This window comes from Danio rerio, chromosome 9 (genome assembly GCF_052040795.2).
Source record: "Danio rerio strain M-AB ecotype USA chromosome 9, GRCz13ab, whole genome shotgun sequence".
Taxonomy (NCBI): Eukaryota; Metazoa; Chordata; class Actinopteri; order Cypriniformes; family Danionidae; genus Danio; species Danio rerio.
Genome location: NC_141029.1, coordinates 32754810 through 32773324, shown reverse-complemented (window position 1 = coordinate 32773324; position 18515 = coordinate 32754810). Strand labels below are relative to the sequence as shown.

Sequence of the window (18515 nt, the reverse complement as noted above, 5' to 3'; positions counted from 1 at the left end):
ATGTGAAATTAAATACAGTTAGCAGTTTGCAACAAAGGACAGAACGTGTCACGCGCCCCTACGTAACCACCAAAAAGCTTCAAGCCGAAGAAATGGCAGAGACAGGAGGTGATTCATTTCGGTTTGCGCACATTTAACCTCATTTGCATGCTTACTGTCAACATATCTCACTGCCGCCAATGCGTTCAAGAGCTTTCATTAAGGCCTGAAGTTGACATCCTTTTTATTGAGGCATGGCATATAAATCATGGCCGTCGCACACCTGCACATCTCGATCGGAGATCTTGCTTTATCGTGTTATGCTTCCTTTTAAACACATGACAGCTACGACACCAGTCATCGCTTAAGGTAAGGAGAGAGTTATGGGAGCATGCTTTATCTCTGTGTGCACAGATATCCTCACTTAAAACGCTGAAATGGAGATTATTTGCCGTGACAAATTTGCTACTGTAATAGAGACTCAGTTAAAAAGTGAAGGGTGCCATTTCTGTGCAAGTAGCATCAGAAAACATAATCACAAGATACTTATTTGAAATGGATTTTCACCTCTGGTTGATTAAACCAAAAGTCACACTCCCAAACCCACTTATTTGGAAGTTTTAAAAGTCGGTTAGGTTACAAATGAATAACTCAATCACAAAATAAGTACTTCATTTTTTCATGAAATCAGGTTGCTTTTCTTTTGTATGGCATTTTAATGACACTCCAAATACACATTGTGGATAATTTCAAACACAGTCAAAGTTAGAATTATTAGCCGCCCTGTTGATTCCCCACCACATTCCCCCCCTTCCCCCAAATTTCTTTTTAACGGTGAGAAGATTTTTTTCCAACAGATTTCTAAACATAATAGTTTTAATAACTCAGTTCTAATAACTGATTTAAAATAGCTTTTTTAAAAAATTAAAAACTCCTTTTATTCTAGTCAAAATAAAAGAAATAGGATTTTCTCCTGAAGAAAAAATATTACCAGACATACTGTGAAAATTTCCTTGCTCTGTTAAACATCATATGGAAAATATTTAAAAATGAAAAAAAAAAAAGAAAATCAAAAGAGGGCTAATAGTTCTGACTTCAACTGTATGTGACCCTGGTGCACAAAACTAGTTTAATACGGCACAGATATATTTTGGCAATAACCAAAAATACATTGTATTGCTCAAAATTATACATTTTTATTTGTATCAGTGTATTTTTACAGTGCCAAAAATACACAGTAAATTATGCATTTTTATTTTTTGTAAAAAACATCACCTGAATATTAAGTAAAGATCATGTTCCATGAAGATATTTAATACATTTACCACAGTAAATACTGCTAAAAACGTAATTTAGACAGCTTTAAACAAGTATTAAGATTTTTTGGAACCCTAAGATTACAAACAATGGTGCTGTATGTAAGTTTTTGACTCTTTTAAAGCATAAAAATACCATATGTTTGCAGATATTTCAGAAACTTGCTAAGTGAACACTCTTGTTTATCTGAAAAACAATGCTAAAGTCAGTTATTCTGCCTTGAAAATCTTCATTACATGCCACAACGTTTGTCTTTGTTTTGGTTCTTTTAACCCTCTTAATGCCAGTTTAGCCAATTACATTTCAGTCCCCTGGTTGCCTTATTGGAAAACAATGTATTTCATTCATTAGGAAAGGCATGCGCCCATGACCCAAATGCGACATCCGGTGGATAGTAGCAGACTCCAAAATAAGACGCAGATTCACATGAGTTGGTTATTAATTACCACAGAATATGCCTACACTCACAAAATTGTTAGGTTTATAATCTAATTAATACATGTTACACCTCTTTAACATTAATAAATGTAGATGCTGAATCACTGATACAGTATGTGTTGCTTTGCATTATTTCAGTTCTAAAGTTACCTTTTTTAAGGTTTATTGTATTTTCAAGATCTGAGGTGAACTATTTACTGCTGCTTTCAGTAGTATGGCAATACATTTCATGAAAATTGGCATTCAAACTCGCATAGTTAGCATTTCACACTGAATAAAGCACAAGAGGTGATCATTGTCAGTTTGCTGTTGTTCAGCTGCAAGAAATAGAAGTTGAAATATATAAATTTTTGTTGGTTAGGAAAAAAAAACTCCTTTTAATATGAAAATATTCCTCTATAGCGTGTCATTGCTTTTATTTAGAACACGGTTTAAATCACCTTTTAGGCTCGAGAATCTCTCCTGTTGGTCATCAATCTGGTAACCTGTACTTGCGTTTGATCAAGGAATGCAATGCCTAGTTCAACCACTCGGTGTCAAACTCACATACTGCACCTTTAGACTTGAACAATCTTTATAATTAGGAAAATGTATTGATCAACGTCTGTAATTAATACACAGCTCTCCAGGAAACTTGATTTGTAATGGTGAAATGCATTATTCTTCTTGTGTCGTACATTCATGGCTACTGTCGCCTCTGTTATGGATGTACTTTATTCTTAATAAAAGACAAAATATCCCCTGATACTGATGACCTTGGAGTTACACTGTCCATACTAGTTGTCTCAGCATCTTATAATGTGATGGAATAATTTTAACATAAAAAAGCATGTTTCACCTTTAAGTTATTGAGGTTAAAAATAGAAAAAAGTAAGTATCAACAAGACAACTGCCTCTAGGGCACATTACATGTCAACTAGCATCCACAGCTAGCATACTAATGGTGAAAGCAACATACGCCTGCTCTAATGAAAGAGGTGAGTTTGAGATTTTCAATGAGCACTTTGGCCCTGTCTTTTATTAATAACACTCCAGGGTTCACAAGCAAAACGGTGGGAACGGCCTGACCCGCAGGCCGCACCTAATCTGTCCCGACTCGGTCCGCGCCACCGGCGGCCTCGCTGGCTATCTGTTTCTCAAACTGATGCCTTCCTGCTGGGACGGCGTGGCTGGAGAGCTGTCAGCGTGCTGCCCTTTCAGGGCCGCTGCGTTATCTCTGCCTGCACCAGTCCACCGTGGCCTGTTGAAAAGAGCTGTCATAGCCTTGCAAGACTCTGACATTCCTATTGGCTTGACCCTGACCCTCTGAGAAGCATACCTTTAATTATCCTGTCTCGAATCTCCTTCCATGGCAAAACGAATATACATATCACAGCCGTGAGCTGTGTGTGCTGTTCTTTTAAAGTTCGCATTTGAGGGCCCCACTCAGAGCTGAAATAATATTAGACTATTTGGAATGTGACTGTGAGACTAGCAAGAGACACAGCTGCCGAAGAGCTTCCTTTATCAAGGGAAAATTACATAATGCCCCAACAACTACGAGCTGTTTCCAGCGCTCCAGCACAACACTTAAGGTACGAAAACAGAGCAGAATACATCAGCACGATATATTGTTTTAGCCGTCCTCTCTGGTATTCTCCAATTAAACATCCCTGTCACTTATAGGAGCGTAAAGACGCTTTTGATCCGTGTAATCAGATACACGGGCTTGCTTTTGTCTCACATTCTTTTGCTGACATTTGAAAGGTCAAGAGTGAGAGGACATTTGATAACTGCAAAATCCTCATACTCCATTTTACAACCCTTAATCTGTCTTCTTAGAATCGGTAACATAGCATTTTATCTATGGGAGGAGAGCTGGAGGGAGAATGGGAAACTGCGTCCGTTCGCATTTGTTCACCAAAAGGTGAAGCTTTAGGAATTTGCTGCTCTGAAGACAAAAAGAGGAAAGAATCGGATAACGCTCTGACCGCGACAAAAGGTCAAGTCGTAACACAGAAACACACACGCTCGCTAACAGAGCCAAAATGCTGTGCCATAAATAATGACTGAGACCAACTGTGCTTTTTTTTTAGGTTTCAGGAAACTGCACATTGTCAATGCTGAAACGTGGGCGGCTTTGACCCAAATATTTACGCAATATCAGACTAACAAAAGTGATGTTTGTTCCGAATACAGATCAAAGTCGTTACAGAGTGTGACATTGTTTTCATACTGCTGTTCAACAAACAATAAGCAAATACAGAGTAACTTACATTTCAGACACAATATTGACAGTTGCTATTGCTCCGCCAGCTAAATGATTCCAAACAAAGGCAAATGGCATTTCAAGTCTTAGCATACCTAAATGTTGCTGAATTAATGATTCAAAGACTTACGGAACCTCAGTACATGACCGAATGATTTTACATATAAAGGGAATAGGTTTCTTTTTTCAATAAATTAACTTATGAAAACCTAATTTAATACTCATATTTAATTGTTTAGTTTAGTTTAATCTAGTTTAAACTTTATTGTCCCTTTTGCTTGACACAGAAAGGAAATTTGCTTTTAACACTGGATTTAAGACAAAATACTTTGAGACCTGCTCTACTATTTGTCCGTTTACGGTGACTGGTTTAGAAAGTCTTAGTATCTACTTGCTTTGGCAACAATTGTTGTTGTTGTTAGACTTTATTAATCCCAAGTGTAAATTCACATGTCACAGCAGGGCTCTCTATACTAAAAATAGATGTATACTGTATATGTATAGATAGATGTAGAAAACTCAAAATTTATTGAAAGTTAATTCGACTCATTTGAAAAGAGTTTTGAACTCAGTGTTGAAGTTAATAAGTTAATTAAATACCTCATTAGTTCAACTTAAATGGAGTAAGTTCACAGTAGTACTCATATATAGATTAGTTTTTTAACTCAAATGGTTTGTTTCAATCGGTTTCCTCAAACAGTTTGAGTTACTTTAACTTATTGGGTTTTACAGTACTCAGTTGGTTAAATTTCTCTTCATTTATTGGGTTTTGCTGTGCTCAAATTGCTTCGTTTAATAAATGGATTAAGTCCACAGTATTCATTAAGATTAGTTTTTGAACTTGAATGGTTTATTGCAATTGGTTTCCTCAAATGGTTTGAGTTATCTTAAGTTATTGGGTTTCACAGTGTATATAAAAACAATAATAAAATGACATTCATACTGCATACCTTAGTTTCAAACAACGAGTAGACTAAGCTAAATTAAAATTACACTAATTAAAAACCTCAGAAGTAGTCCAACAGTCACCAGTTGAGTGACTACTTAAGAATCTGAAGAGGAAAATAAGAAAACAACAAAGTTTCAATCTAAATGTAGTATCTTTAATAAAGTATTTGATTTCAGATGTAGCATCAGTGTTAATTGAATTAAGGTTCCCATAAGTCATTTTTCACCACCTACTGGTGTGATGTCGTAACCTGCAAAAATGACTTAAATCTAAGCCATCTAAGCACCATCATTATGTTAAATATAATAATTTACATACAAGGATTTGAATTAATGACTAAATTAAATCTAATCTAATCTTAAAGTCTTATTATTATCATTATGAAGTTAATACAAATCATCGTTTATTTTAAATTTATTAAATGTAACCTCAGTGATAAGTTTTCTAATAATACAAAGCCATGACAAAGGAACTGACAGCCTCATTTTGCTGTTGTTGTTGTTTTGCTGCTCTCTGTACAGCACAAGACCGTCCGCTGTGCTCTCAGCACCACGTTCCCTTCTCCCTTCTCGGCAGGACAGTCTTTCCCATTAAATAAGTCCTATTCCACTTAATGGCAACCTTGGGAGATCTGTAGCGCTTGAAAGCATCGGCACTTAACACTTTGTAGTCAGAGAAAACGTTTTTTTGATCTGCTCGTGTCATTTAATCATCCGTATTCTACCGAGCTACTCAGAAACAATTTTGCAGGATATTAACTTCTGGCTAAACCCTGCTTGTGCCATTTGTGGTTCCACTCAACCAATGGTCCCGTGGGGGCCGGAGCCCTCCTCCACAGCTGTAATGAGCTTTACTGAGCTGAATAAAACAGTTAATAGAAAGGTAAGATCAAAAATGCATGAATCATGAAATATTAGCCAGATCCCGATGAAAATGTCCCTGGTTAAGCAGACGGAGCATTGTTGGGGCGGCTTCAGAGACAGTTCAGTAGCTTATTGAATGGCTGCACCAAACCTCCTTCATGTATAAAGTTACTTAAGTGCTCGCCTGCAGGGAGAGCCATGTCAAATCGCATTGAAAATAACTTTGAGGAGCAAATTGAATGTATTAGCTTAAAGGGAGGTGAAGTCTATGGGGAGCGCTGACACTTAATACTGAATTATCCCAGACAAAATATATTGAGCAAAAGTAAAGTGATTCACTGTTCTTTCAAATCCGCCCCCTGAAGAAAGAAAGAGAGACAAAAAAAAAGAGAAAGCAGTTTCTGTTGGTGAGAGAAAACCTAGTTATTACCGGGTTGGCATCCACAGAATACACAGACAGACAGTGGCGTCCCATGAAAACCATTTTTGTTCCATTACAAAAAACTAGGTCATCCTCTCATAATTGTCAATCATGCAATAAATCTTTCTGTGCCGCAAATGAATACTGCACTGGGAATGAAACAAAGCTTATTGGCATGCGATGTCAGCTTGACTTAATTCATTCTCCTTTTCAGCTGAGCCTATTCATATGTGAAGTTTACGGATATCACACTGCCTGTTCCAGAGCGGGATAATAGATGTGGACAGACACATTATGCTGGGAATGTTGTATTAGCACGCCGTAAGCTCTATGAATGGAGACACTGAGTTTAAAATGTGAGGCCAGATCCACAACTGGAATAAATTATCCTTCTTTAAGACACTTTGGTAGAATATCGTCTCCCGAGCGCAATAATGTAAATATGTAAATGTATGTACAGCCATGAACCTCCTCTTCACAGGTTCGAAAACCAAAACAACAAGCCCAACTTTCAAGGGAATGCTTTTCTGCGAATCATCTGTTAGTGACGTCGCGTCTGAAAATAAATCCACAATCAAAATCATTAGTAACATAATCCCTTCTGATGCATTGAGAGCATGGGATGGAAGAGACTCGAGTGTAACCTAAAATTAATAGCGCTAATGCAAGAGATAACAAAGAGTATCACAGGAAAGAAAACCACAAAAGAGAGCTCTTTAATGTCTCAATGGCTCTCGTTTTTCTACTGGGAAAAAGCGCCCGTTTATCTCACGAGTATCTACTCTTGGGCTTTATGGAAAGTAAAGTCAACTAATGGTGCAATGAAAAGTTGAAATTTTTTATATGACAATTTCCACTAGATGCTACTCTATGAAATTCACGTCCATTTTATAGTTAAATGCTCAAAATGTCAAATTAAGCAGATTGTATTAATTGAATAAAAGACTTTTTTTTTTCAAAGTTAAGTCTACTGATCTATCAAAGAGCAAACTCAGAGAAACGTTTTCATCAAGGTTACTTCTTATTTGCTTTTAGTTTGATATAAAAAAGTAATTTAAACGAAAAGAATGAATGAATGAATGAATGAATGAATTAATTAATTAATGATTTGAAACAAACTGTTTAAGGAAACCGATTGCGGCGAACCATTTAAATTTTGAAACAATATTGTTTGAGTACTGTAAACTATATGACTATGACTATATATAGAGTCATATACACATATTATTTGTGTTGATAATTTGTGTTGTCAAACTTTTAGAGTATTAGTAACTTAAACATTTTAAGTTCAGTTATCAAATAGCCAGGAGTTCAACAAATTCAGTCCAAAAATACTACACAGCTACTCAAATGATTTGGTATTGCTTCTAGGTTTTGAGATAACACAAAAACATATAATTAATTCATTTATAACTCATTTGTTTTGAGTAATGCTTAATATAATTTGTTCATTAGCTACAATAACTCTTTTTTTATTAAGTTAAAGTAACCTTTCAAAAATTATAAGTTAAATTAAGTTATTTTATATAGTGATTTTTGACTGTGGGGTTTTGCAGTGTACAATTACTAATTAAATAGACAAAAATAAAATGTACTACCTTTTCTAAAGATTTAGCTAAAATAAAAGTGAAATAAAGCAATGAGATTTTACCACCTTGCACAAATCATTCTAAACCAACATCGGTTCACAGCAAGGATAAATCTTACAGCAATCTTAATCTCAATAGAATCTCATGGCAAATATTCATGACTGATTATGGTTACGTTTGGAGCAGACCTTAACCTCTATAAATCACACATTTCCATTAAGATGACTGTAAAAATTTCATACAAACTACCCATTAATTAATTAAAGGACACCTATTTTAACCCTTTTACAAGATGTAAGATAATCCTTTGGTGTCTCAAGAATGTGTCTGTAAAGTTTCAGCTCAAAATACCCATTAGATTATTTATTATAGCCTCCAGAATCTGCCCATATTGTTGTCTTGAGTACAGTGTAGCTGTTTTTGTAGCCTGTGGCTTTTAATCCTGCCCACCGCTTCAACATGCATGTCTGCTTCTCATGCATTACCTAAGATAAACAGCAGTCAGTGATTAGAGAGAGACACAAATGAAGCTGAAATACAGCTCATTGGTCAAAAATACCAAGTACGTTTATTTCATGTATTTGTGTTGGAGTTTATTCAAGCCTTTCTGAATTGATGAGTCACACACAAATTTCATTTGCAGTATATATATTAGTACACACATATATATATATATATATATATATATATATATATATATATATATATATATATATATATATATATATATATATATATATATATATATTCATATATATATATATATATATATATTCATATATATATATATATATATATATATATATATATATATATATATATATATATATATATATATATATATATATATATATATATATATATATATATATTATAGCGGTTAAGAATTACATGGAGATTTTATTGTCTATTACAAACACGCTGTTTTATAAACAACTTATAAAACTTATAGAAATCACAGAGAGTTGAGACAGATTTTTAAATCTGCAAAAAAATGTACTGGGAAATCAACCCTCCTACGCTATGTTGCGGTGCTCCCCAAAATCACTGGGATTTGGGTCCTTTTTTAACATCAGGAAAACTTAAAGAGACTTATTGTGTTTATATCATTCCAATATGTCAGTGGACACACTATACCTATACACAGTTCTGTCCAAATAGCTTACAAAAGATGATTTTCATCATAGGTGTCCTTTGAAACATAAAACACTTCCTGTTTTAAAAACATACTTTTTTTTTTATTCTACTCTAACTAGTCCAAGCATTTAGACAAGACAACCAGACGACACATTATAATGTGCTAATATTGATGCAAACACGGTTATCGGTAAAGCAACTTTTCTTGGTGTGAACAGGGCTTTATTATGGGACTGTGTTTGTGTTTCCGTGTCTTGTATCTTCCCTTCACACAAAGACTTGAACACAATATCTGTGTCTGCAGCAGCTCTGGGCTCAGCGTTTACCTTCTCCTGCCAGGTGTCGTCAGTTTACACATATCTGATTGGACAGACGGTGAAATGCAGTGTTACGCCTCCAGCAGACGCATTCGGTGTCGTGTCTCTCTGGAGCAAACTGTCAGTCTTAAAGAAGAGAGTAATAATAGCCGGGCACCACAGCCACATGTTATGGAAAAAAAAACACTTTCTTTTTTTACAGAAACCTTAGCGAGAGGCTGACATTTGAGTGTGGAGGAGAAATTCAAGCAGAGCATCATAGAAAGAGTTATCAGAATGACTGTCTCTCTGGACTCAGACAACAGCAATGTGAGAAGCTCTGGATTGCTTTCAAAGGAACAACACCTTTGTTTGCTGATAATGAAATACTGTAAAAGCCTGTGGAGGGTTTCGAATGGTTTGGGGCATCTGTTGTTGGAGGAAAGGCATACTTTGTGCTACAGTGTTCAGAGTTATGAGTTGTTTTAAATCAGCGTGTTAGGATGTTTCCTCTAAAGAAAGTTGTGTGCTATGCGATGCTCATTCACAATAGCCTTCAAATGACATTCCATGGTTGAGCTACAAGGTCTGCGAACCGTTTGCTTTGCTTTCATAAAGCAGCATTTTAGAAATTCCTGCATTGGGCTCTCACATACTCTCTGCTAAGTAAAAAACATGTGCTGGAACAGTTAGCGGTTAATTCTCCTGTGGCGACCTCTGATAAATCAAAGGCTAAGCTGAAGGAAAATGAATGAATGATATAGTTGAAGATAAAATGATAAGCCTTCCAGAGAACTTTTCTTTTTCAAATATGGATTTGTTTCACAGTATTTTCTATTCAATGTAAAAATGTATTGTAAATGTTTAAATGAAATTTTAAAAGTCATATTTTAATATTAATATTTATATATTAAGTCCAATTTATTTTAGTTTGGCTGGAATAAAAATAAAATAAACTTTAAAATGTAAAACTGCTAAGGTCAATATTGTTAGCAACCCCTTTTAAAAACATTGTCCAACAACTTGCTTAATTAACCTAACTTTAACCTAATTAACCAAGTTAAGCCTTTAAATTGCACTTTAAGATTAATACTAGTATCTTGCAAAATAACTAGTATTATGTACTGTCATCATGGTAAAAAAAAACTTGATGTTCAAAAATGAGTTATACATTTCTCTATATAAATAAATCTCTACATTAAACAGCACTTGCATAAAATAGATGCCTCCTCAATAGGCTGCAAGAATGAGATACAAACTCAACAACTGCATCAATATGGGCAACATATGGCATCCTCAGCGGCAACGAGCACTGAAATTTGGCTTTTCTATTATAATTCAATTGTGCTAAATTGACTTGATAGGCTTCTGTGCGGTCCGTGAGGATTGCAGCTTCATAAGAGAAGGCCTGGCGTCTCCGCTTTGTCAAAGGCCTATCATGCTTTGAGCTCTGATAGACTTCCATTCTATTCTCGAGTGTCATTAGCTGTGGGCCAGGTAAAGATTAGATAACAATCACAACTTTATGAGATACCTTCAGAGATGTTACGAGACTTTTGTCACACTGCTAAGAAAGGAATGTGAATAAAAAAAGGTACAATTTCCTTTTTTCTTGTTCATTCCTTGAATGAAGGCTCTTCAGTAGCTTTGGCTGTGCAGAAAAAAAAATGTAAAGGTATTTTTAAGGAGCAGGAAAAAACGTGTTAAGCATATTTCGTGGTTTATTCATAAATTACTAAATGCATTATTTATGGCAGAATTCTGAAAGTGGTTTTTATTAAAGGTACTTTAATTATATAATTCATTTTTGCACTAGAGCTTGAAGTGAATTGAATTGTGAGCGCTATTTATTTTGTCCAAGGAAAAGAGTCTCCAGCACTCCAGAGCCCTTTGTCTTTCTTTAATGGAGTCATGGCGCTCTCATTGCGCTGTAAAGTGGCGCTTGTTCTGACCTAAATGAAAACAGCCTCGAGACCTCAGCGGTCACCTGTCCTTCAACACAGTCCCACCAAAAAACCTGCTGACGGGACCTCTGCGCTCCCCTGCTCTTCATTGACGCTGTTTATGACAGAGACTGAAACTTAAATATCCAGCTTTTTTTGTGGTCTTCTTTCAAAACTGCAGATCTCATAAAGCATCCATCATAACATTCCTCCATTTTATAACAGAGTAAATATCACTCTTACAAGATAGATTTCCCATCATTCTCTTTTATCGCAGAAGAGTGGGACAAGAAGAGGCCATTAAGTTCAAACGACGCAGATATTTCCACGATAACGCCAAAAGTTTATATAGAAGGAGATTCATCATTTGATAGGATCTTGAAGGCGAGGGGAAAACAAGAAGAGGAAATTTCTGGAATCCCATTTGAGATTGATTCCCTGTAGTATTCTTCTTTTTTTTCTCTGTCTCTCTCTCTCTCTTCCTCATGTCAGCTTCAACACCAAAATGAAGCCAGGGAAAATTAACTCCTGATACGGCTACGCTAAATTTGACGGTGAAAAAAGAGCACTTTTTAAGGATTCCGGCCTTGTCATTTTCAATTTTCTGCTCTTTGGACATGCTTGTATTCAGATTCCCGAACATCTACTCGGCATATCAATCCTAATTAGACAATCTGGGTCCGCGAAGGATGAGAGCGGAGTTATTTGCATAATTTAATCATAAATACTCAGCGATACATATTTCCGAATGCATTTGTACAATCATCTTCCTATCCTTAGGGCAAAAGTATTAATATGATTAGGCAATAATTCTTTAAAAAAGGAGGAAAATAGGAACGCAGAAAAGTGCGCTCTCTTTTTAAACTCCAGCTTTGGGCTATATGAAAAATTAATTAATTTCTGAGGAAAATCAATTTCTTTATGTGACCATATTAGACAGAGGCGAGCTAAGGCCCAGAATCGCTCTCCAATCAAGAAATCTCATCTGCTCCCTCTAACTTGTGTCAGTAGTGGTTAACATCCCTGCACGAGCGTCAGCGGCCTGCGCACTGCTTCCTAAATATGCTGTAATGTGGAAGGGATGGTGGCTAAAGACATGCTATGGCTCAGTCAGAGAGCTCTTAATGCATTGCTTTTTCCACCGGCAATCTGTGCCAGGTGTGGGTATGGAGGCTAGTGCCACTGTCCTGTCTCCTTTCATATAGCTGCTGCTCAGACAAAAAGAAAGCTGCAGTTGATTTGACATGCTTCCTTCTTGCTTGTTTGATTTGAGATTGATTGATGACTCATGCTGTCACTCAGGGTTGCCGCAACCTGTACTAAGAAGAACAAATGTATGCTTGTTTGTGCAATTAACATTGCAACAACACTTGTTGTTGTTGTTTTTTTAAAGAGACACAAACATCAATTAATAAAACGTCGGAGGAGCAAAAATATCGAAGTCAAATAAAAAAAAAATCTTGATCATATGAGTTAGACATATTATATGTTAAGGCAGCAAAAATGAATGATATATATATAAATTAAATATTAAAAATATGTATTGTATATACATCACCATTTAAAAGTTTTTTTTTCCATGTTATTAAATGAACTATTCTGTTCATCAATGCACCATTTGTTAAATGGAAAAAAAGTTAAACTGTTAAATATTTATTTAATAAATATTAATTTATGACTTATTGTGTGTATTTTCACACTAAATTATTAGTCCAGTCATTATTGCTTTTATTACTATTACCATTAATAATAATATTAATAAAAATAATAATAATAATTACAATAATAATTACAATAATAATAATTAATAATTAATAATAGAGCGATTTCTGAAGCATCATGTGACTCTCAAGACTGGAGTAATCAAGCTGAAAATTCATCATTAAAATCACTGAAATAAATTATTAAATTAAAGTATAAACTTCTTTTTTACAAACCTTTTTGTTTTTTAATAATTTTTTTATATATATCTACTGCAATAACATTTCACATTTTGTACTGTATTTTTGATACATTTTGATACTATAAATGCAGCCTTGGTGAGCAGGATAAGCTTATTTTAAAACATTTAAGAATCATACTGACCCCAAATTTTAACCGGTAGTGTATATATATATATATATATATATATATATATATATAGATTGAGTGATTTTTAGTCCAAAAACAAATATGATAATAATAATTCAACTTATACTTTGAAAATATTTAGATTTTTTTTACAGTGTAGTTTTTTTTTATTATTATCAGGGGGGAAATGATCATGTAATGAAAGTCAATGGGGTCATATTAATGTTATTTTGGACCCCATTTACTTTTATTGTATTACACAAACATTCTCAGAGTTATGCAGAAGAAGATGTTTAATAAATTAAGGGCATCATTCTGACTCTCAAAAAAAATTGGGTCGATAAATCCTAATGAAAATTTTAATAGACAGTATAATGTCACATTTCTAATATATAATAAAAAATATTATCTAAAATCACAACATAAACATTAACAGAAACAATAACGTCTGCCTGCTTTCAAAATAGATACAAGATCTTTAAGAAATAAGCATGTCTATTTTCTTCCTAGAACTAGTGTTTCAAATGAACCTCAACTAAGCACAGTGGTATCAGGTTGCTTTTATCAGTGTCACGTTTATAACAAACTCCTCTATGGCCTCCTCTTGCATTGACAACGAAGGATGCCAAGTGCACAGTTAATTTGAACGCACGTGGCTAATCCTATCAAGGAGAGCTCCAGTGACTCACGGCGATGAAGAAAAAACAAATTGTTTATATGCTTCATTTTCAATCCATCAGCACCGATCGTGAGAGAGAAATATAGAATCATATTTATGATTTGTAAGAAAGTGCTACAATGAATCTGTGATTTTAACAAACCTTTAAACATGCATCCCCCCATACACACACACACACACACAACCCCCCCCCCCCTGCCCCCCCTCAACTCTTTCATCCTAATCAGCATCTGTCTCTCTGTTTTTTGAAGTTATTATCGCCTCAGCTCCCTCTTGGATGTGGTTGCTGGGTGACGGGTATCTTAGCACCCACTCTGACTGGGAATGATTTGAATTCGATCCAAAGATTTCCCATGAGTACCTGTAAACACATCCGTGCCTTGTCGAAAACAAATATATCAGAAGAGCACTGCAAAGAGAGCGAGGGGGAAAAAAAAAGAGCGATAAAATCTGCCACTGTGTGTTAAGACGCACCCCTGAGTGCTAAACAAAATAATGACGCTCCTTGGTAAATATCCCAGTTGTTGTACACAAACGAAAATATTTTGTCAAATGTGATGCACTTGTGACTGAATTTAAATAAATAAAAATAAATGAATGAATGAATAAATGAATAAATAAATAAATAAATAATAATAATAATAATAATAATAATTATTATTATTATTATTATTATTATTATTATTATTTAAAATTGGATAATAAAGTAATAATATTAATAATAATTATTATTATTATTGTTATTATTATTGTTATTATTATTATTATTATTATTAATATTACTAATTAATTAAATAATTTTATTATTAAGTAATAATAATAAAAATAATAATAAAAAAATCAAAACACAATCCTCATTTTGATTGAGTATATTGTTTTAATATGCAGGTGCATTTAGAGTGCATTTAACCTTGCATTGTTGACAACGGCTGTCAATTAAGCGCCAGGGCCGTACGCAGCCTGACAAACCCTCCGACATAACAGCTGCCTCAGCACTCACCTCCAGCCTGACCGCCGTGGTGTTTCAATAACCTTTCCTTAAGAGTTCAAATGTCACCAGGCGGCAAGAACTGCACCGTCCCACATGGACGAAATGGAAAGGAAAACAAGTAGCTGAAGTATTGCTTCTCACAAGGCAGACTCATAACTCCTATGAAAGCAGAGAGATTACAGCCCTGTATCTGTTCGGCGGCAGAAGGTGCGCATTAATCTGGGCCGAGGGTCCCTGGGAGAATGAGGTGTGGGGGGGGAGAGCCGGAGGAACACGTCCTCATGCGGAAGGGGGAACGAGGCGAGTCTGACTCCGCTTCACGGGGAATTCTTTTAACATGAGCAGACAAAGATGTAAAGACGCTGTTATCCCATAGCAAAGAGGATTATTACCACTTCTTCAGCACTCTGGAAGTCGGGCTGCGCACTGGAAAAGTGAGCTTGCTAGTGCTTATACCCTTTTTTTTTCATTGACCTTACAACAGTAAAAAGATTGGAAAGAAACTCAAATGTGAGCCCCTACACAATCAAACTCATATCATACAAATTCAACATTTAAGAAACTGCACCCATGCAAGAGTTATGACTTGGCGTGCTGACCTTCCCCATACAGAGAACCGAAACAGATGTAGATGCACTAAATCCACACTGTAAATAAGAGCCGGCGTGTTTGTGTTCCATCCGAGCAGATACCTTTGTCCATACAAATGATGTAATCCTCCAAATGGGAAGCAGACATGGAGGAGGTGATTGATTTCAGCATAACACCGGCAGTACCAGGTGCTTTCAGAGACAATTACAGGCCTCTCTATGCAGCAGTAATAGGCCAGCACTTTAGCGTCATTAAAGCAATGTGTAGCACTGCATTATCCTTTAACCCCATCACTGACCACTCTCTTTCCCAGCCCCGGAGTTCAAACCACACACTCCATCACCTCAGGACCCTGCCTGGGACGGGCCGCACGAGTAAACGCAAGCACAGGCCCAGAAGGAGCTCCCACAGACAGCTCGGGAGAGATTGAGAGCAGACTCCTCCATTAGCACCACACCAAACGTGACACATACAGATAGAGGGAAATTTTTAGACCAAATGATAGATAAGTTGCTGTATTTAAAATGTTAAAATATATTCCTTTAAAATATCATGAAAGTCACTCAATGTTTTCTGTAGCTGCGAATCTGATGGCATTAAATAAATTATCTATCTATCTATCTATCTATCTATCTATCTATCTATCTGAATAATCAAAAAAATTTTATTAGCAAATCTATTATTCCACACTATCTATATATATATATATATATATATATATATATATATATATATATATATATATATATATACAATTTCAATAAAATGCCACTTTTATATATTTATATAAAATATTTAATTTTATAATATATAATGTATATATATATATATATATATATATATATATATATATATATATATATATATATATATGTATACATTATATATTATAAAATTAAATATGTTGTGTAATTTCTCACTTGCTGACTAATCTGCGATATATATTTTGTTTACAAATTATAAAATATTTCACACCACTTGTGATTTAATTTTCAGATTTTATAGCATTAAAGTTCCTCATTAAAAAAAAAAAAAAGAATGTGAAATTATACAACACTCAGGCTCGGGTTGCTGCATGCAAGGTGTTTTATGTTTTCCTTTCAGATGAGCTGTCAACACCTTGACATTTTTAAATTAGCTTACTTTTTCTAGTAATTATTGGGCCCATTCACTTGATCACTAAAGGGTGACATTAAAGTTTCAGGGCGAATTATTCACCGTTGTTACAAGCAGTAATTGTTTCCTGTGTGATTTTGTACCTTCAAGCACTGTATCACTCCTGCCATTAAGTATACAAGCACTTATTGACTATGATTTGATTTTTCCCCAGAGGAAGAAAAGAGCTGAAAGAAATGCCTGCCTATAAATACAACTAATACATGCGAGAGAACATTTATTATAATAATTCTGACAAGCATGCTTATTTAAAGTGCACAGATAATAGAAAGGCAGATGATATTTTCCTCACATGCTTAATAGGAGCTCACTATTGCCTGCAACATGCAGATTACTTTTTTTAATGGTTGGTAGCAAATAATTAAAGAACAAGAAAAAAAGATCTCATGCGTTATATATAAACTTGTGCATTATTTCTATAAAACATGTTTAAGCCAACTGTCATTTATGAAATATTAATTTTAAACAGTTGAAGAAAAAAAAAGAGCACTGCATTTTGCATGCACTACAACAATTCAGTAAAAGTGGTATTATTTATTAATAGATATATTTAACTTTATACCTTTGCGAAATGTAATTTTATAATATTAAAAAATTTGATGCAAATATTTATATTATTGTTTAAAATAATAAAAAATACGCCTTTCTTTAATAATGTGTGCACTTATCAAAACATTTCAAATGAGGTTCTTTAAAGTTACTGAAGTAACTTTGGGAGTAAAGTTAACACATGCAAAGTTTAAAAAGCTTTACTTGTACTAATAATTTTTTTGACCTATAATTGTAGCCTATTCTTTTTTTTTTTTTTTTAAGTGCAAAGACAATTTTGAAAGTATTTCCTTCACGTATAAGACTCAAACAATTAGCATGAAGTACATAAGTTTAGAATTCATTTCTAACGAAATTTCTCATCCAACTTAGCTATCGATTGCCTGTTGTGGAAAGGTAAAAGAGTTTGTTCTAACCTGGCATTGGTGCAGTCGTTGTAGAGGGTCTCGAAGTCTTTTCTGGAGATGAGTTTGCAGCGGTTGACCCCGGGCTGGATGGCCCCCAGCCCGCGCAGGATGCGGACCTGCTCCACGTTACACACCACCGGCGTGATCTCCAGCCGCTTGAGTTTGGTGTAGACGGTGTGCAGACCCCCGACCAGGTGTTTGAGAAACAAGTCAAATGCCTGGGGCAGGCAGATGAGCTCCTGTCCGTCCACTGTGAACGAGGCCACCTTTGCGCCCCTCAGCTCCACCATCCGACACTCATTATTTTGCGGAGTGTTTTCAACTGGAGACGGGGTCGAGTACACGGGCTTGCCGGCCAGTGGGATGCTACTGGTGCAGTTGGTGCTGATCAGATCCGCGCGGAACAGATTCTGGGTCGCTGACTGAGAAGGAGACGCAGAAGTGGCCGAGGGCGAGGATGATGATGCTGCGGTCGCGGAGCATGATGATGATGATGCTGATGATGCTGACGAAGAAGTTGAGATCGGACACGGATGGACCAGAGCCGATGGGGGAATCAGAGCAGCCGGTACGGCCATGGTGTGTTCTGTCTGCCTGTCCGCCTATCAAGTAAGTTCAGATGGGAAAGAGAGCCAGTCTGCAAAAGTAGCGCAAAGAAGAAGAAATCCACCCGAGTGCGCTCCGCCGACGCGCCAATGGACGTGGAGAGGTGCCGTGCTGAAATTAGGACTCTGAGAAAGATTGGGAGAGAATGACAGGAAGAAAATGAGCAGAAAAGTGTGCCTGTGCTCTGTGGATGAGTTGTTGTTGTCACAAGGTACAGAGAGGGAGGAGCCACTATCAGCGCTTTGAAACGGAGACATGCACAATCT

General features: G+C 35.6%; 1 protein-coding gene across 24 annotated transcripts in view; it reads right to left on the bottom strand.

Annotated features, from left to right (window-relative positions):
* dachd (dachshund d) overlaps positions 1-18515 on the bottom strand; it is a 245459-nt gene that overhangs the window by 156347 nt on the left and 70597 nt on the right. For 22 of the 24 annotated variants that reach the window (XM_087267117.1, XM_087267115.1, XM_087267126.1 and 19 more), the window contains one exon: positions 17653-18374. In XM_087267117.1, the coding sequence (XP_087123243.1) occupies positions 17653-18221 (569 nt within the window). In that variant the 5' untranslated portion in view covers positions 18222-18374. 24 annotated transcript variants of the gene reach the window in all.